Below are 20,238 nucleotides of genomic sequence, written 5' to 3'. Positions count from 1 at the left end.
CTCACCATGCTCTCCAAAACATACAACCATTCCTACCAGCAACCTTGTGCTTTCTGCTATCACGATTCTTGCCTTTTCCTGAATCCCCATCTACCAACTAACCAGGTCTTTCATTCCATTACCACTTCCTGAGGTTTCTCTGCTGCTTTTTCATCCACAGACACAGTTCTTATAGTATTTATAAGCGTGACTCCCATATGGACCCACGTTAATATGCAAACCAATCCTACACCAACTTCAGGGCAAAATAGCATCCAAAACCCTTAAGCTATTAATGCTTCTTCACCCTCAACTCAACTTCTGCACTTTCCACCCTCTCTATCCTCTCATCAAAAGGCACCACCCCCCACCTTTAGGGCGCCAGGGTGGTTTAGTCGGTTAAGCATGCGACTCGATTTCAGCTCAAGTCATCTCACGCGTGGGTTTGGCCCCACACTGGGCTTGCACTAACTGTGGAGCTTGCTTGGGATTCTCTCTCTCCCCCTCTCTGCTCTTCCCTCACACATGCTCTTGAGCTCACTCTCAAAGTAAATAAACTTAAAATTTTTTTCAAAAAAAAAAAAAGGTACCCCAACCCTCACAGTAATCTTAAAACAACCACTCCTCAAATCTCTCAAATGTACACAACTGACCAATCATCCAGAGCTCGAGTACTCAACCCTGATGCCTGAAAAAGACAAACTCAGAATCAACATCCAGCAAAGAAAAAGTAACACCACATAACCCTCCATATTTCACCAAAAGCACATACTATCAGATTTACCAAGCTATTACACACTACACCCAAATATTCGTTACACTAGAGCCTCTGATTCCCCACTCATAATACATCACTCACTTATCCTGTAAGCACAAACTTACAGTGGACTAACAATGATTTTGGTGGATCCTACTGACTTCATGATGATGAAAACATTTAGCAATCTAGTAATTTATAATCTAGTAATTTCCTGTCGAGGCCAGCAAATTTTTCAGTTAAGAATAAAGTCAGGTTCGGGGCGCCTGGTGGCACAGTCGGTTAAGCGTCCGACTTCGGCCAGGTCACGATCTCGCGGTCTGTGAGTTCGAGCCCCGCGGCAGGCTCTGGGCTGATGGCTCGGAGCCTGGAGCCTGTTTCCGATTCTGTGTCTCCCTCTCTCTCTGCCCCTCCCCCGTTCATGCTCTGTCTCTCTCTGTCCCAAAAATAAATAAACGTTGAAAAAAAAAAAAAAGAAGAAAGTCAGGTTCTAGGAAGACCAAAAAGGAATTCAGATCTCAAGTGTCTTTTTCAGAGACTGACCAACTAGACTGATGGCAAGTATTCACATGAGGCAAAACAGACTGGCCCTACCTATATGCTCCTGCTTTGCTGAGACTGTACACCCAACACCTTTGTGCCACGGAAAGGAACAACAGTCATGCCAAGTTTTCACTGAAAGCTTATGTGAACATGTGAATCCGGGCAGCAATCTAAATCCGCTCTAACAGCAAATTATCATAACACTTCCAGTAAACATCAAATGTTTCAAACAACCAGACACATAAAAGTTCTTAGTTTATTAATCCCCTCATGAAAAATCTGCACAAACGCCAGATAGTCCCTGAAGCATCTTTACTCCTTCTGTGGAACAAAGAAAAAGAAAAATTTAGTTAGTTAACCACCTTTAAAAACCTGAAAATTAAAGTTCAAACCCTTCAACAAACTCCAAACTTAATGACGCTCATGCAGAAAAAGTATTAGTAACCTAGAATATTAACTTTGTGATAACACAAGGGAAGCATCAAGAAATAAAACTTGCAAGCATTCAAGTCAGAAATGAAATAAAAAAGCAGTTAAATACTACTAGGTTTTAAAAACAAAACCATGTAATTATCAGTATTTAAAAGTCTACACTTCTTGAGAGAATTTGTAAGTGGACTTCTAAAACCATTTCACATGCTCTATAGTTTTAAATTACCATTATCAGTAAACAAGTCTAATGATCTACATGAAAAGCTTAAATTATACCTGTTGTCCAATCTCCAGCTCACTGAATCAGTGGCAGGGAAGGGAGAAAGGAGGGAAGAAGGAAAAGAAACATTTCATTAATAGTCCCTTTTCAAACTCCAAAATAATCTGCATTTACATGCATGCAATCAGACACCTTAAAAATGACTGTTTTCTTTGTAATTGTATACCAAACACTCTTCAGACACTCACTGATTTTATTCCCCCCCATTCTGAGAATACCTCGCATGATTACTACCGTTCTTATGTAAACAAAGTGGCACGAGGACTTCACAATGAAGAGATCATGCCAACGGCAGTGCCAACCCAAGCTGCCACCGCCTACATATACATGAAGTACACATGCCTGACCCTTATCCTTCCTGCTCTGCTCAGCAACATCATGCTGGGCACACAAGCACCATCAACAGACCTGGGAAGCATCCCACACAAGAATCTAAATTAATTTAGCCTCAGAGAGAACTCTAAATGATCAAGCAAGCCTAAAACCTGTCTCAGTTCAATACTTTAAACGTCACTGTTCACAGCCACCGAAAGCAGTACGAGTTAGTTTTTAAAAAGGCAAAACTCAGTCGATGAAAAGGCTTCAAATGCTCTTCAAAAGCGAGACTATTTATTCCTTCATTTAAAACAACTCTATCATGATCTCTCAGTCTGTGAGTTCAAGCCTCTCGTTGGGCTGTGCTGAAGGCTCGGAGCCTGCTGCTCACCCTCTGTCCCTCTCTCAAAAATAAATGAAACGTTAAAAAAAAAAAAGAAAAAAAAACTATCGTACCCAAAAGCTAAGAGCAAATACCAATTTCAACATCCAAACAAAAACAAAAGTTAACATCAGTATGCCTGGCCATTTTGAGTCAAATACACGTGCATATTTACGCATTCATCTCCCAGGCAGGTTTTCAGAGCTATGCTAGTGAAAGGCACCAGTGCAACCTGAAGTAGGGACAGTGATGCTCAGGTCCACAGAGGTAGCCCCTCCACACACGTCACCGTCAAGCACTAACACACAGGTCTCAAAGGCTGAATGAAGACAAGAACGGGTTAAATGTCCTTTGGTCTAGATCAGTCCACTGACTGAATCTTTTTGCAACCTCTGGAACTTCCGTTGACAGGTATAAGCCTCACAAACAGGGAGCAGTTCTAAGCAGCAAGTAGTTCCTCTGGCAGTTCATCCATTACTAGAACTCCACGGCTGGGAAGACAATGTGATTAGAGAGGTGGGCAGGCATAACACATTCACTGCCTGACAGGGAGTCATCGCTAGAGGAAGCACAAAGGGACAGTGACTACAGTGTTTCAAAACCCTACTACCCTCCAACCCAGTCTTAGCCCACTTCACATGCTATGGATTGGGGCTGCTCAAATGCACAAAAATGGTTAACATGGGGTAGTGAACTACTGTGACCAGACAGTTATAGAAAAAGCGTATTTGTCGAAAACCTTGTTGTGAATATACAATTACCTTGGAATTTTTTCAATTAAAAGAAAAATGGGACAGCAGATGGAAAATCGGAGGTCAATAAAAAGCAATGTACGGGCTCCTGGGTGGCTCACTCGGGTTAAGCCTCCAACTCTTGATTTCAGCTTAGGTCATGATCGCACCATCATGACATACAGCCCCGCATTGACAGTATGGAGCCTGTCTGGGATTCCCTCTGCCTCTCTCTCCACCCTTCCCTCCCTTGCGCTCTCTCAAAATAAATAAACTTTAAAAACTTTAAAAAAAAAAAAAAGAAAAGAAAAAGCAATAGAATGGTACAAGGCCATTCTATTGAGCAAATGCTTCCTGGACAGATGCTTTGCCAGATTTCCTAGACTAGAGCTGCCAATGAAATCAACCAGTCCCAGGGTCCCTAAGGGGAAGACTGTTGACAAAAAAAATGAGAGAACCCTTCCCAAGCCCTGTATCAACCAAAGCCATTTCCTGGGTATGTAACTGGGGCACAGCATTTCCCAGTACAAATTAAAAGGTGCCTACTTGGTAGAGTACCCACCTTCCTCCACCAGGTCACTTCGCAACATAACATGCATTTTTGAGTTTCCAAAATAAACGAGATTAGAAGTTTTTCTCCTTTGCTCATAATCTACCATTTTAAAACATAGCATTTCAATTATAAAACACCATACTACAGAAAACTCTTGTTGTCCAAAAGCCAACATGCAAAGCATCAAAGCAAACTCTGTGAAGGTGATGCATCCCCACACCGTGCTCACAATCTCAGTACCTGCTAGACACTTCATTTCTGATGAACAAGAAATCCAAGAAAGTAGAGGGAAAAGGCAAAAAAAAAAAAAAAAAAAAAGTTCACAGAACACTTGATTATTTGTTAATTTAACAACCCAGCACCTTAATTCCATTCAACTATTATTTACAGTTAGCTAGCAAAGCTGGTAAAAAGCTGCTTATCATTAAAATCACTTCAGTCTTGGCTAACCGGAGAGGAAAGCAATTGAGATCTCTCAGCTGCCTCTCCAGCATGCCAGGAGAACATGGGCCACATTGATTCAACAGCTTCTTAAACCAGTTATCCGTTTTAAGCAAATAAATTTAATCTCCGGGAACCAGACATGCTTCCCCATCAACAGTCTAAACCAATTAGCAGTAAAATGGGAAACTTTTCCTGATAGGGCTTGCAAGATGCCCACCAAGATGACTGAACCGATGTGGCCCGTGTTGTGCTAATCTGTGAGCTGACAAAGGGTGGGCAAAGCTACTCTAGTGAGGTGTTAAGATACTACATCGTGTAGCGTCTCAAAACACGTTACCTTCTGTAATCCAGAAGAAGTGGGAAAAGAAAAAACATTAAAAAAGGTTATTAAGAAAACAAATCCCTCCTTTCTAGAAACTAAAGACCTGCAACTGACATTTCTGTATTCTCCTTGATGAACAATACCTTTTTGCCAGCACCAACATTAGCTTTTGCAGTTCCCCTGACTTTCTTCATTCGGTTCTTGCGTTCCTTCCGCTGTTTTCTCGACGTCTTTTTCTTCTCATACAGGCCATGCTGAAGGAGAAAGGAGTACCTCATAAGTGACTGGCAACGTCAACTCAGCATTAACTAATCTGGTAAGGACCATGACCAAGCCAGACAGCTCAAGAAATGCAGCTTCCCAAAATCAATACTTCTTCAAGCACATTTAAAAATAGTGCTAGTACCTGGTCATCAAATTAAGGGACACGTACATGTACAAATCAATGGCACAGGAACCAGATGTGCTCTCAACGCCCCCACGTCACTCTGCCGTTCCTGCTGCCTGAAGACTGCTTTCAACCAACCTTCACATGGACCTCAGCTTCAACGTCACCTGCTCAGCAAGGCCTCCCAGACCACCCAATCAAAGAGTGCAGCATCTATCTACCACATCATGTTTTCCCTCACCTGTGTTCTACTTATCTGATGGCAGAGAAGGAGAAAGAGAAACAGAAGTACTTGAAAGTAACCGTCTGCGTACTAGTTTACGACCTAGAATCTAAGGGAGCTTCTCCGGCTCACTGCTGTAGTTCACTGTAGTGCTTGGCACCCACAAAATGATCAAAAACCTTTCATGGTTCCTGGCTACCTGTGAGAACCAAATCCAAACTCAGACTTCAATATCAAGGATCTCAATTTGGTGCCAACCTTTCAAACTCATCCCCCTATTTCCAGCTCCTATCCTCACAATTATTACTTGCCCTTCTAAACACAGCTCCAATGCCATCTCTTCAAAAGCTGTAGACTCCATTACTGACACCCTGCACTCTTTCTTATCTGTACATCTGTCGAAGAACCTTCTCTCTTAACCCCATTAGTGTTTAGATCTGTAGCTTGTCCTTCCCCAGACTGCTTGCTCTTGCTCATTCCACTGCACCCACAGCACAATGCTGTTGAAATTCAGTCTTCAGTAACTGTTGAACAAATGAGAACACCTACTCGTGCAAGTCTATGTTTGGGTTCATTTTTCTTTGCATAATCCAAGGAATCATAAATCATGCCAAAGCCAGTTGTCTTGCCACCTCCAAAATGGGTTCTGAATCCAAATACAAAGATGACATCTGGTGTGGTCTTGTACATTTTGGCTAGTTTTTCCCGAATTTCTGTCTTAGGTACTGTTGCCTTTCCGGGGTGAAGAACATCGATGACCTTAAAAGAAGTAACAAATTTTAGCATTTATCATTACGAAATGCATTTTTTGAAGCAAAACAACCAAACTGTGATGTGTCCTTCCTTACCATCTGTTTCCGCTGAAGTAGTCGGTTGGTCATGAACTTCCTGGTCCGGATAGTTACTGTGTCATTCTGAAAATATTACACACTAGTTAATGACACCACTCAACCTTTTCTTGATCCCGCTGTAATTTTCCAAGCTCTGGAACTGCCAAGGAGTAGCCACCAGCCATATGTGAATAATTTCTAAATGTCAAATGACATTTAAGATGCAATTCCGAATCCCGCAGCTGCAGGAGCCACATTTCAAATGTTCAAGAACCACAGGAACTAGTGGTGGGAATACTTCCATGAAAAGAAAAACAAATGCCAAGTGCCTACCTTCTAGGACACCTCTAACACACATAAACTCAATACCAAGAAAACCCACTCAACAGCTTTCTGGAAACTTACTTCTCTTTGCTACGGGAATCACTCTGGAGCAGTTTCTCTAACTCAACACCTCATTTTGGTCCTAATTCTGTGAGGTTTGTCCTATTTTAAGCTGTTTAGGAGCACCCATGGCCTCTAACCACTAGAGGCCAGTAGCACCCCCAACTCCCCAGTTGTGATAAGAAAACATGTCTCCAGATTTTGCAGACTGTACCCCTAAGTGTAAACAAACCCCAAAATCACCCTCACCCAAGAACCCATTCTCTGAACTAAAACTTCCACTTTAACAAAGGTTATAGTCTCAACTACGTTCCTAACATCCTGCACAAATCTGACACAAACACTGCACTCTGCATGTCAACTACCCGTCTTGAATGGCCCACAAGAAATCCTACCCCCTTCTAAATGGCCCAACAGCTCTTATACAAGTGACCACCAAGGAAACGTGGGCATTCGGCATGTTTCCACTAAGTAAAAATTTTACAGAAAGAGGAGAGAAGGAAGAGGCAACAATTGGTTGCTACGTTTCAATTTCAGTTTGAAAAGCCACCCCAAAGTAAGTTCACTTCAATAGTACCCAACTCTTCAGAAGATCGGGGGGAAGGGGGGGGTTGCAGAGGAGGTCGACTTAGAAATGGGTGCTGAACCTTTAAGACAGAGCTGACTAGTCATGACTTAATCCACACTCTTTGCAGGCTTCCATGTCCAGGGCCTCGGTTTCCCCAGTGTGCAAGAAGTTCCATCCGGCTGACAATATTTTAGCTTACACGTGGAATCGGCTTCACTCGCCACAACTCGCCCGGGCGCCGCCAGTACCCGCTTCACCTCTAGAGCTGCCATCACTTGCAAACCGCCTATCGCAAACTGAGACCCCCCCCCCGGTGAAATGAGTCTCACCCCACCCAGCCCAATCCACTAGGCTCCACGAAGGCGACAAACGCAGGAGACGCTCGCGCAGTCCCCAGGCCCTGGACCCTGAAACCCGGCGTGTCCGGGTCCGGCAGCGCAGCCCGGACTCCCCACCGACGGCTCCGGGTCTCTAGGCAACCAGCCTCCGTCAGACACACCCAAAGAAAAGCGACGGGGCTTCAGGTGGCCATAGCGCAAAAGGCAGGACCCAGAGACGAAGGATGGCTCAGATACGCGACAGATGACTGCACGGGTCTAAAGAAACTCACCATGATGGCGGTCGAGCTTTAGGCAGCCAGGGACGAAAAGAGAACCACTAACCGCGGGCCAATCATATCAATGCGCTCGGAAGGACCCCAGGAGGCGCCGGCGTGTGGGCGTGGCCCGAACCGTGAGGGCGGCCGCGCCAATGCCGGATTGAAAAAGGCTTAAGGTGAGCCAAGGATCTTCGGCCACACCCCCGGGATTTTGGACTGGCCAATCCAGAGGCGGAACAACTCGGGCCGACGGATTTACGCCAGCGTGGGTTCCCTTTCAGCTCAATTTACTGTCTTGAACTGCGCTTCTTTAAAGTTCCGATAAGCCGAATTATAGTTTAAATTGTCTCATTGCGAGTTAGAGGTTCGTAAAGATGCAAGACATCTTAGGAGATACTGTCAACCAGCCTCCTCATTTTATAGCGAGGAAAACTACAGAAATCCTGACTCAAAACCTTTGTTATGTCAAATATATAAAACTATTTTCGTTGATTGCTACGTATTGTTTTTCTGAGATTTTCCTGGTGATTTTGTAAATTAAAAACAAAAAACTCATTAATTAATTTGCTTTTTCTGAAAATCTTAGTCCTTATCAACAACAAAAAAAAGCTGTTTGATCCATAAGTTCGTTTAGTTGTTTAAAGTAAAATGGTCATGCAAAAATAAAGAATATATGTACATGTTCAAAGAGACATTAGGAAAGAACTTTCCGAAGGTTAGAATGAATGAGAAAACCACAGTGCAGGCTTCGAGGACAACTTTCCTGTATTTTTTAGAATAATAATAGTTAATATTCACCGAGTGATTGTTATGTGCCTGTTACATTCTAATTACTTTCACCTTCATTTTGCCATTTGACCAACTAAGAAGTAGGGTACCTATTGCTGACCCCTTTTATAAAATGGGGAAACTAAGACATAATGAGGGTAAATAGCGTTCCCAAAGTTACACAACTTTTAGGTGGTAGTACCCACGGAGGCACTGTGGTTCCAGAACGTTTGCTCTTAACCTCTCTATGACAAAATCACTCATCAAATCTTGTTAGTATGGTCTTGTTAGTATAGTATTGTCCACAATAAGTAAAGTAAAATCTGATTTGCTTTGCTTTTCGTCTGTTGCATTTGTGTTTTGCTAGTAAGAATCCATGGAGTCTAACGTACCTTCTTACAATTCAAAGGTGTTAAACCACTTCATTGGATTCGGTTTAGAGTTCCCCACAAATAGTAAAGACATTTTTGGCTCTGTAGCACTGAATCCTATGGTAGTATGGTTTCCTTGGTAGTCTCATGTGCTTAGATATCACACTAGGATCACCTCCCACAGGTTGTCACAGACTGGGTAAGCAATTTATCTCCTGTATACATTAATGATTTTCACTTCGCTGTGTCCCCTCATCTTGTATCCCTAGCTCATCATGGCTAACTTTTCACAGATTTACAGCTTCTGTTTTTGTAATCAATAACATGTTTAATTCATTTCTTTTTCAAAGTAACTTTGTAAACTGAAGGTGCACGCATGGCCGTGTTTTCTGACCTGTTTATTTCTTTCCGTGGTCGTCCAGTTGGTACCTCTGTACCCTGGGCAGGTTCATTTTAAGCCTCCACCTTTACTTAAAAAATTAGAGGATCTTAATTAAGATGTTGTTGGTGACGATGACGACGATTTTCCTCTTTATGCAGTTTTTGTCTCCCTGACTGCCTGAAAGTCCTGAGGCAAAGCGTTGCAGTATCTCTGCAGGTGTCAGAAGACCTGGAGAAATGGACCGGAAATGGGCTTTTGGAAGATACAGCACAGGCCCTGGTGCAGTTTCAAAGAGGCGCCGCAAGATGGCAGTGCAGGGAGAAGGCGAAAAGCGGCGTGTCCGAAGCCTCTCTTGACTGACAGACGCGCCGGCGAGTAGCGGAAGAGGAAGCGACCACGTGGGGCGCTCTACGGTGGCCGAGAGGATGCCGCTGCTGTGTTAGTAACGAGGCAAGAAGCACGGCCGGGAGGTGCAGGGAGCTACGTTTCTCTAATCTAGCTCCCCCGGTCTCGAGGAGGGTGACCCGGCAGCCGTCACCATGGTGAAGGAGCAGTTCCGAGAGACAGATGTGGCCAAGAAAATGTAAGGAGGGGCAAGAATGGCCAAAGGACGGAGAAATGAGGGGCAGAGGGGCGCGAGGTCAGGGGTCCTGGGTCTCAAAGAGTCGGAGATGAGGGTCAATTGGAAGGGGAGGGCCAGGAATCAGCGGAAGGTGGTGGGCAAAGCTTAGAAGTAATCAAGGTAGGTCAAAGAAATCGGTCAGGCAGAGGGTATTCCAGCACTCGGGGGACTGCAGGCCGGGGGTGGCCCCTGGGCTTTGGGAGGAGTAGGTGGGATGGGACGTGAGCCTTGGGCCTAAGCACGAGTCCTCTCGAGGTCAAACGATGGCCCCTTTGTTTCAGCGAATCTTCTGCCACTGCAGCGTGGGGGAGCAGTCTGGGCCGGGGAGTGTGTCTAATTCTGGTATTACTGCAAAGCACCTAACACGGAGGCGACATTTGCTGACCAAAAGGTTGGAGTCACCAGCTAGAAAGCTATACCACTGGGCTGTGGGTGGCAGTCTCAAAAATAAGGCTGCGCTTCTGGGTCTACTCCTTCAGAGCTTAGTTATCAGGCCACGACCTCTCCTTAATGCTTCCAGTGGGAAAATGAACCAGTTGCTGTTGCAGCAGATGCTCACTGAGGAAGGTATGGTGTGCTAGACCCAGCCATAGGCTTTAGGGATGGGGCGTGAATAAGACCTTACTGCCTAGTCTAGTCGAGGAAGGTAGACAAGTGAACCTTGGCAAGTACAAGCGTAGGTATAGGGGTCCGGAGAGTATGTAATGAGAAAGCAGAAAAACGCCGACCAGATAAGGAGCGCACTGGAGGGAGAAAAGGGTGATGAGAAGGACGTGGGAGATCTGAAGCTGTGTTCCAGAGTCATCTGGCAGGCAGTAAGGAACCTTTGAAGCGTGTTAAGCAGGGAAGTGTCTTGATAAGAGTGCTTCTTCTGGAAGATCTCTTGATTCTTGGGGAACAGAGTAAGAGAGAGACCTGGGAGGCCACTGCAGGGGGTCCAGGCAGGGGAAATGATGGTCTGCATGAGGGTGGTAGAGTCATTGGAGAGAAGTGGATTTTAGAGGAGTTTAGGATATAAAATTGACAGGAGTGTTAGGGATGAGGGAAGGGAGAAGTGAGATTGAAACACAGAATTTCTTGCTTGGGCAGCTGTGTGGATGGTTGCCATTCAAGGGGAACAAGTATCTTACTTGGAAGAATCGGTATTTCCCTGGCCCCTCATGCCCACCCCAAACCCCATCCATATTCAGATGTAATCTGTTCTCACAAAGCAGGCTGGCAGACTCTGTTAAGATGCAAATTAGGTATCTGAGACTTCCATTTCAAACCTTCTACCAGCTTTCTTTTGCACTGACATTTAAATTCTCTACCAGAGTTCCCAAGCCCAACCTGACCTGAGCCCTGTACACCTCACTGATTTCGTCCTGTACCATTAGTTTTCTGTGCTCCATCATACTGGCTTGGTTCATTTGGTTCTCGAATGCCACGCTTGTGCTGGCTCTGGGACCTTTGCCCTAGCTGTTCTCTACTAAAAATGCCGGACCTCTGTCTGGTTTTACGGCTGTCTCCCTCTTACTCAGAATTCGGTTTAAATGTCAACTTTACAGAGGCTTTCTGACCCCATAACATAGTTTTCTTAGACTCTGTCTACCACTTCATATCATTTTCAATCTCTGCATCTATTCACTTTTGTGTCTGTATTTGCTTGTCTCTCTTGCCCACCCTGAACGGTGAGTCCCATGTTGGCAGGGTCCTTGTCTGTGTCCTCTAATATGGATCTTCAGCTTGGCACATCGTAAATCCCCGGTTTGTTGGTCAGATGGTTGAAGGAAAAGATTTGGGAAAGAAAGTTCTGGGTTCTGTTTTAGATGTGTCGGGTTTGAGGTGCCTGTACGGCTATGCAGAAGAGGTCTCCAGCCGGGTAGTAGTAGCTGGTCTATAGGAGATTAGACAGACATTAACAGGTACTCCAGTGACACAGTCACTCAAGAGGGATGTGTAGAATAAAAAGGAGTTGTGTTGCATCCCTAGGTGAGGAGAGATCATACTTAAGGGATGGTAGTAGAAAAAACTACAAAAGAGACTTAAGAAGGAACAGGTGGCGTGGGGCCAAGGCATTCAAAGAGTATGTGGTGTCACCAAGGCCGTGAGAAGAAAATATTTCAAGATAAGGGGGAGAGGGAGTTAACATCCAGCACTGCAGAGCAGTAAAATAAGAACATTCTCCTAGAATTTAGCAGCAAGCAATCATTCACTTGATAGTAAGAATGGAAATTATTTCAGTAGGACGAAGGGATGCTTACCAAGGAAAAATGGGAGAGATTTGAATATATTTAATAATAGCACAGCGAGCCTACAGACAGTTGGAAGGATAAGGTTGGCTGTGGTGGCTCACTGTGTAATAGCCGCTTTTGGTAAGCGGTTTTGATGTAATTTCTCCCGTCTCTCGTTATTAATTAAGTAAGCTCTATGCACTACATTGGATTTCCACTTGCAATCCCAAGATCAAGAGTCTTGGTGCCCTACCGACTGAGCCAGGCAGGCACCCCAACTCCTGTCTCTTTTTATTCCAGAAGCCACATCTGTTTTGGAATGAAGTCACCTGAAGAGATGCGCCAGCAGGCGCACATCCAGGTTGTGAGTAAGAACCTGTATAGCCAGGACAACAACCACGCCCCCTTGCTGTATGGTGTGCTTGACCATAGGATGGTAAGGTCCCAACCCTTCCTGCTTCTGTGCGTTTTGACTTGCCAGATTGGAAGAAGCAAGAGCTTCTCTCCATCTCCCTTGTTCCCCCGGCACATCTCAGGGTCTCCAGACCTCGGTCTGGAGGATTTGAATACACTGCACTTTCCCAAGCGATTTTGACTCAGAGTCACCTGGTCCCTCTTTCCTGTGCAGTGGTCTCCATTAGTGATTGCGTGTGCTTTTTTCCAAAGGGTACAAGTGAGAAGGACCGTCCTTGCGAGACCTGTGGGAAGAACCTGGCTGACTGTCTGGGACACTACGGGTACATTGACTTGGAGTTGCCATGCTTCCATGTGGGCTACTTCAGAGCAGTTATAGGCATCTTACAGGTAGGCGCAGAGGTGTCCGTTTTCAGGTTGTAAACTTAGGAACTACTGCTCAGGGACACTGGGAGTGAGCTTCGGAGCCGTGAGTGGTCAGGGGGACATCTGGGAAGGATTTTTACATTACATAACGTAATACTGCATCTTACAAGAAGACGCATAAGGATTCTTTACTCTTGATTTTTCTTGAGTAGGTGGTAAGTACGTGTTGTAAAAAGTAATCATGGGCGCTGGGTGGCTCAGTCAGTTAAGGGTCCAATTCTTGATCTCTGCTCAAGTCATGATCTGACGGTTCGTGGGTTCAAACCCCACATCGGGCTCCGTGCTAACGGCACAGAGCCTGCTTGGAAATCTCGCTCCACCCCCCTCTCTCTGCCCCTCCCCTGCTTGCTTTCTCTGTCTCTCTCTCAAACTAAACTTTTTAAAAAAAAAAAATTTTTTTTAGCGTTTTACTTATTTTTGAGAGAGTATGAGTATGAGAGACACACAGTATGAGTGGGGGAGGGGCAGAGAGAAGGAGGAAGACACAGAACCCGAAGCAGGCTCCAGGCTCTGAGCTGTCATCACAGAGCCCGACGTGGGGCTTCAGCCCACGAACCATGAGACCATGACTTGAGCTGAAGTCAGACTCTTAACCAACTGAGCCACCCAGGCGCCCCATAAGTAAACTTAAAAAATAATAATAATCATGAATCAAGCAGTACAGAACAGCACAAAATTTAAAAATCAGCAAAAATTCTACCAGGCAGCTCTGACTATAAGTAGCATTCTGGTGAACATCAGCCCCCTCTCTGTGCATATCTCCGGGCACATCGCTTAAAGTCTTCTGGGCAAGAGGTAGGGGTGACTTTTTTTTTTTTTTTTTTCCCTTCAAGAAAAGACTTTTTCATCTCTCATCCTTTCATCGGTTTTAATTTTTAAAAGATGATCTGTAAAACCTGCTGCCACATCATGCTGTCCCAGGAGGAGAAGAAGCAGTTTCTGGATTACCTGAAGAGACCCGGCCTGACCTACCTCCAGAAACGTGGCCTGAAGAAGAAAATCTCTGATAAGTGCCGGAAGAAAAACATCTGCCATTACTGCGGTGCTTTTAATGGTGAGGAGAACACATAAAAGGTTTGGTGATAGTCCTTTCCACTTACTCTGGTCCATTTAGCTTATTAGTTTTATGGAGTGTTGGGAGGTCAGGTTTTTTTCTTGCAAACTAGACATTAGAGCCTAGCAACTGATGCCCTGTTAGCCAAATGCATTTTCAGTGATTTCATTAGCCAGACTGCAGCCTCAGGCCAGCCTGAGCAAGTATCTCATTTTCCCAACCTTGGTAAATAAGTTCTCTCTTACAGGTACTGTAAAGAAATGTGGATTACTGAAGATAATTCATGAGAAATACAAGACCAACAAAAAAGTGGTGGATCCTATTGTATCAAATTTCCTCCAGTCTTTTGAAACAGCCATCGAGCATAACAAAGAAGTAGAACCGCTGCTGGGAAGGGCGCAGGTGAGCCTGAAATCACATGCCTGCCTCCCCCCGCATCACACGCACCCATTCTTACCCCTCCCTCTCTGATAGACACGTCTTCCTAAATGAGAAGCTCCGTTAAGGTAGATCTCTAGGAATACTTCCGTGAAAAGTGTTTATCTTACAGTGTGTTCAGTGTTTAATGTAGACTGATCATGTAACTAACATGCTTTTTTTTTTTTTTTTGCATTTATTTATTTTTGAGAGACAGAGACCGCATGAGCAGGGGAGGGGCGGAGAGAGAGGGAGACACAGAATCCGAAGCAGGCTCCAGGCTCCGAGCTGTTAGCGCAGAGCCTGACACGGGGCTCAAACCCACAAATTGTGAGATCATGACCTGAGCTGAAGTCGGACACTCAGCTAACTAACACACTTTGAATTGTGCAGACGCATGTCACAGTTGTATCTTAAGAGATTGTGGCATCACAGCTATACAGAGCATAAACTGAGAGAGCCTGTGTCTCACATGGGTGAGATCTAAGAAATTGTAGGTAACTCCCATTACTTTTCTTGGTACAGGCTTAACTAGTAGAACTTTATGAAGTATCCTGTTCTGCCTCACTTTGATTTCGATTAGTACTGAATTCACACAGTACCATCCAGAACTGGTAGTATACAAAACTAACAAATCAGTTGAGTGGCTACTGAGTACCAAATTCTGTCAGTCATATGGGGAGTGTCAGGAACTGTAAGAGAGTGGGTCTGTTGTCACTGACCCCACCGTTTAGATGTGTCACGAGCAAGTAGTCTGAAAAGATAACTGACATCCTGGGCCAGGGCGCTAACCATCACTTGAGTGGCAGAGACCGGAAGTACAGTACGGTGGGAAAGGAGGAGGAACGTGTTGCTTTGGACTTGGTTGGGAAATACTGAGGAAAGGTGTGGTTTGTTCTGGTCTTCAAACAGGAGTAGGGTTTACAGAATCGAGGGTACTGAGCTCAGCACATCCAGGCGGCAATGCCTCGGCTGATTCTGAGGCTGAGGCTCTGAAAGACCAGAGAGTGCTAATGAAAGCACTTACCTTCAGGGACTGCTGAGAGGGACAGGACCTGTTCCTTGCTCTTCACATGGATTGCCTCTGATTTAATCCTCAGCAGTGCTTGAGACAGCCCTGCCCAAAGTGACAGAGAGGACTCAAGCCACGGCAGCTGGAGTGCTAGAGAAAAGACACAACTGAGAGCTTGGTGTAGAGCTGTCCTGCTCCGAGGAGCGTGGCCCCATCAGAGGCTTTGAGGTGGTGAATGGTTCGTGGTGAATAAATGACAGAATTGTAGGACAGCCTGACTGCTCTTCACAAGACCCCATTACCAGAGAGAAAGGGCAGGTCACGGCTTAGGAGAAAGCGGTCACAATTCATATATCTGACAAAGGACTCTCGTATCCAGGAAACGGTCCTTAAAAATCAGTAAGAAAAATAACCTGATTTTTTTTAATTTATATTTATTTTGAGAGAGAGAGAAGGTAAAAGGCAGAGAAAGAGAGGAAAAGAGATAGAATCCCAGGTAGGCTCCGCACTTCAATGCAGAGCCCAGTGTGGGGCTTGAACTCACAAACCATGAGATCGTGACCTGAGCTGAAATCAAAGGTCAGACGCTTAACTGACTGAGCCACCCAGGTGCCCCAAAATACAACCTGATTTTAAGCAGTGGGAGCAAAACTTGAATTGGCACGTCCCAAAGCGTCCATTCCAATGCCAGTAAACAAAGAAACATTGCTCAATGTTATTAGTCATCAGGGAATCACTAATTATAACTATACCCACACGGAAAAATGGAAATGTAAAAAAAACTGAAAACTACCTGCTTGCAAGGACGTGAAGTGACTAGCACTCACATTGATAGTGTGGAAGGTTACCGCTACTTTGAACGGCGGTTTAACAATTTCTTACAAAGTTACGCCTACACTAACCATACAATTCAGCTGTTTGTTTTTTTTTAATTTACATCCAAATTAGCCCATAGTGCAACAATGACTTCAGGAGTAGATTCCTTAATGCCCCTTCCCCATTTAGCCCATCCCCCCTCCCACATCCCCCCAGTAACCCTCTGTTCCCCATATATATGAGTCTCTTGTGCTTTGTTCCCCTTCCTGTTTTTATATTATTTGTGTTTCCCTTCCCTTATGTTTATCTGTTTTGTCTCTTAAAGTTCTCATATGAGTGAAGTCATGTGATATTATAGGATATTTCTCTGACTAATTTTGCTTAACTTAATACCCTCCAGTTCCATCCACGTGGTTGGAAATGGCAAGATTTCATTCTTTTCAACTGCCAAGTTATACTCCATTGTGTAATATATACCACATCTTCTTTATCCATTTATCCATTGATGGACATTTGGGCTCTTTCCATACTTTGGCTGTTGTTGATAGTGCTGCTATAAACATGGGGGTGCATGTGTCCCTTCGAAACAGCACACCTGTATCCCTTGGATAGATACCTAGTAGTGCAATTGCTGGGTCGTAGGGTAGTTCTATTTTTAGTTTTTTGAGGAACCTCCATACTGTTTTCCAGAGTGGCTGCACCAGCTTGCATTCCCAACAATTGAGCAATTTTAATCCAGTACATACCTGAGAAAAATGAGTGCATATGTCTGCAGAAATATTTGTATGAGAATGTTCATTGCAAGTTTATTATTAAAAGCCAGAATTGGAAATAGCCCAAATGCCTGTCAGCGGGAGCATAGCAAATTGTCATAAAAAAAAATTTTTTTAATGTTTATTTATTTTTGAGAGAGAGGCAGAGCATGAGCCAAGAAGGGGCAGAGAGAGGGAGGGAGACACAGACTCTGAAGCGGGCTCCAGGCTTTGAGCCGTCAACACAGAGCCCGACGCGGGGCTCGAACCCACAAACCATGAGGTCATGACCTGAGCCGAAGATTGGCGCTTAACTGACTAAGCCACCCAGGTGCCCCTAGCAAATTGTCATAGATCCACACGATGGAATACTATGCTATAATGAAAGAAGTGAACTCGTGACACGCAACCTGGCCAAAGGTCAGAATCCTGCAGAGAACGAGAAGCATATACAAGAGAGTACGTAGTGTATGATTCCACGTAGATCAAGTCCAGCAATAGGCCAGACTGATCTGTGGTGATTGACATCAGGAGAGTAGTTACCCCTGGGGTGAGAGCTTGGTACTGACTGAAAAGAGGTATCAGGGTCCTGGGGCGCTTAGGTGGCTCAGTTGGTTAAGCGTCCGACTTTGGCTTAGGTCATGGTTCATGAGTTTGAGCCCCCCATGGGGCTCTCTGCCATCAATGCAGAGCATGCTCAGGCTTCTCTCTCCCCCCTGCCACTCCCCTGCTCGTGCTCGCTCGCACTGTCAAAAATAAAAATTTTTTTAAAAATACCAAGGTCCTTTTATGGAGAGATGGAAATACTCTGCATCTTGATCGGAACACTAGTGTGTGTCTGGTATATATGCGTAGAAGCGTGTCAGTCTCTTTAGGATTTGTGGAATTTAGTATGTGTGAATTATGCCTTGACTGGGGAACAGAATGGGTACAAAGAAAACAGACCGTGAACCTGGTGGTGGTAAAGGAGCCAGAGGCCAGAGTCAGTGCACGCAATAAGAATGGTCAGGGGCTGCAAGTGTGCGTGCAGATGTCTGGGAAAGGGGAGTGTTCTGGAAATGGGGAGAGAGGGTGTCAGCAATTGATTCAGGCAGAAATGTCTTCAAAGGCAGTAAGGGTGAAGCTGCTACAGAGGAAGTGCGGGCGGGCTGAGAAAGATGGTCTTGGCCCTTGTACAACCCAAGAGAGAGAGGCACTGTCCAGGCTGGTGGCTGTGCAGAAAGCTTTCAGGAGCCTGGTGAGCAGCCTTGGTCATGGGTGTGAAGGGTGCCTGGGCTTTCCTGGGGGCGGCCTGACTTGCAGGGTGCCCCTGCACGCACTCTGCCGCTCCTGGATCAGCATCCTTGACAGCCCACCACTGCCCCCTGCCAGCTTTCTGTCCGGGACGGGTGACCACTGTCTCTGCTGCACACACTCTCCATAGTAGGGAGTAGCACGATTCTCCCATACGGCCTGGGAGGCATCTTGTTTAGGGAGTCTCCTTCCTAAATGACTCGGCCCTGGAGGTAACCCCTCCCATTTCAGAGTCTAGAGCATCGAGCTTGGCTCCCTGGGCATTCCCCCACTGCCGCCACCCCCGTGTATCTCACCCCACTCTATCCAGATTGATGCCCCAGAGGTGGTTTAGGGTAGTGGTGAAGAGCTTTGGCCTTGGAGTCAGACCCAAGATTAGAGCCCAGTTCTGCTGCTTGTTTGTTCTGTGACCTTAGACACGTGACCCAACCTGGACTTGAGTTTTGTAACTCTAAACAGGGATTACAAGAGTATCTGCTTTAAGGCTGTTGTGAGGATTAAGAGTTGAATTCCAGATCAAGTGCTTAACAGAGTGCCTGGTGCAGAGCAAGTGCTTAGACCGTATTACCCAGTTGCAGTAGTTAGCGCTGCTACTGACAGTATGAGAATAATGACAGGGGTGCCCAGCTGGCTCAATGAGAAGGACGTGTGACTCTTAATCTCAGGGTCATGAGTTCGAGCCCCACTTTGGGTATAGAAATTACTTCAAATAAATCAACTTCGAAAACAAATAAATGCAATTTTGTCTAGTGCATCTATATGATTCAATTTATGATAGTGAAATTATTTAAAAAAAAAAAATGACAGACATGGTGAGGATAGATGAGGTTTCCTCCCCCTCCACATTTAGGCTCAGACTCCATGTCCTTTTGGCTTTACTCAGCCTGCTCCCTTCCCCTCTTTACCAAACTCTCCCTTCCCTTGGCTTCTTCCCTGCAGCCCGGCACACCTCTGTTCTCCGGACCCTTTGACCTCACTCTTTCCTCAACCACATGTCCATTGTCTGTGCCTCCATAGCACCTGTGTTCCATCTTACATTTCTGCTGGTTTCTCTTTTAAGTGTGGTCTATAACAAGATCTGTTTTTCTGAGGCCCTGTTTGATGCCACTCACAGTGCTTGGACAGTGTGGGGGCCTCCAGACTCATCAGAGACCATCAGCTCATCCTGCCTTTTTTTTTTTTTTTAAGTTTATATCTCAAAAGAATGTGTGCATGCTGGGGAAAGAGCACAGAGAGAAGGGGGAGAGAATCCCACGCAGGCTCCATGCTATCAGTGCAGAGCCCAACATGAGGTCGATCTTATGAACCCAACCGTGAGGTCGTGACCTGAGCTGAAATCAAGAGCCAGACACTTAACAGACTGAGCCACCCAGGGCCCCTCATCCTGGTTCTTATACCTGCTGTGGAAGAAGGGAGGGGGCAAAACAGGAATTCACCATTTGCCTGATTCCGAATGGCCCTTCCTCAGAACCACTTAGTAACCTGAAGTGAACAAAGCATCAGTGACTTACTTTTACCTTTTGTGGAGAGGGGCATTGTGCAGACAGGCGAACATATTGCCCTGAAGTTCATTGATCTCAGGATGATCCACATCCTGACATGTTTACCTACCCATTTAATTTCCAGGAACATGGAACCCCGTATGCCTTTATGGGTAGCATAGCATTCTTGAGTTGGTGGAGACCATAGAGCAGTGGTTCTGGACCTTTCCTGGCTCACAGACCTCTTTAGGAATTGAACAAAAACTCTGGACTCTATCTCCAGACGACTAGTGTATATCCACTCCCCATTTTTTGTTTTGTTTTCAATTTGTTTTCATTTTTTAGAGCATGCAAGCTGGGAAGAGGGGGATAGAGAGTCTCTTTTTTTTTTTTTGGTGTTGGGGGGGAGAGTACCCTCAAGAAGGAGAGAGAGGATCTTAAGTAGCCTCTGTACTTGGCATGGAGCCTGCCGTGGGCTCAATTCCGCA

The 20,238-nt window shown here is 45.2% G+C and overlaps 2 protein-coding genes across 7 annotated transcripts in view; one reads left to right on the top strand and one right to left on the bottom strand.

Moving 5' to 3' along the window:
• Window positions 1-1,517: 1,517 nt before the first annotated feature.
• On the bottom strand, window positions 1,518-7,859 carry RPS24 (ribosomal protein S24). 5 transcript variants are annotated; one of them, XM_086680107.1, is made up of 7 exons: window positions 7,742-7,858; window positions 6,198-6,263; window positions 5,899-6,108; window positions 4,882-4,992; window positions 4,213-4,230; window positions 1,988-2,009; window positions 1,518-1,600 (listed from the first exon to the last, which is right to left on the bottom strand). In XM_086680107.1, exons 1-5 carry the CDS (start codon window positions 7,742-7,744, stop codon window positions 4,225-4,227), a joined length of 396 nt encoding a protein of 131 aa, XP_086536233.1. In that variant the 5' UTR covers window positions 7,745-7,858; the 3' UTR covers window positions 1,518-1,600; window positions 1,988-2,009; window positions 4,213-4,224. The 5 variants fall into 5 exon arrangements, with proteins under 5 accessions (XP_086536233.1, XP_086536234.1, XP_025774043.1 ...); XM_086680108.1 differs by lacking the exon at window positions 1,988-2,009 and having other exon boundaries at window positions 4,191-4,230; XM_025918258.2 differs by lacking the exon at window positions 4,213-4,230 and having other exon boundaries at window positions 7,742-7,857.
• Window positions 7,860-9,652: 1,793 nt separating this feature from the next.
• Window positions 9,653-20,238, top strand: part of POLR3A (RNA polymerase III subunit A) — a 51,841-nt gene continuing 41,255 nt past the window's right edge. Inside the window, exons 1-5 of one of the 2 annotated variants that reach the window (XM_086680104.1) lie at window positions 9,653-9,833; window positions 12,386-12,521; window positions 12,752-12,889; window positions 13,808-13,979; window positions 14,227-14,381. In XM_086680104.1, the coding sequence (XP_086536230.1) occupies window positions 9,790-9,833; window positions 12,386-12,521; window positions 12,752-12,889; window positions 13,808-13,979; window positions 14,227-14,381 (645 nt within the window). In that variant the 5' untranslated portion in view covers window positions 9,653-9,789. The remainder of the gene's footprint in view (window positions 9,834-12,385; window positions 12,522-12,751; window positions 12,890-13,807; window positions 13,980-14,226; window positions 14,382-20,238) is intronic. The other variant, XM_086680105.1, reaches the window with a different exon arrangement.

This window comes from Puma concolor, chromosome D2 (genome assembly GCF_028749965.1).
Source record: "Puma concolor isolate L17-30 chromosome D2, mPumCon1.1.hap2, whole genome shotgun sequence".
NCBI lineage: Eukaryota > Metazoa > Chordata > Mammalia > Carnivora > Felidae > Puma > Puma concolor.
This window is presented reverse-complemented; position numbering and strand designations above follow the sequence as displayed.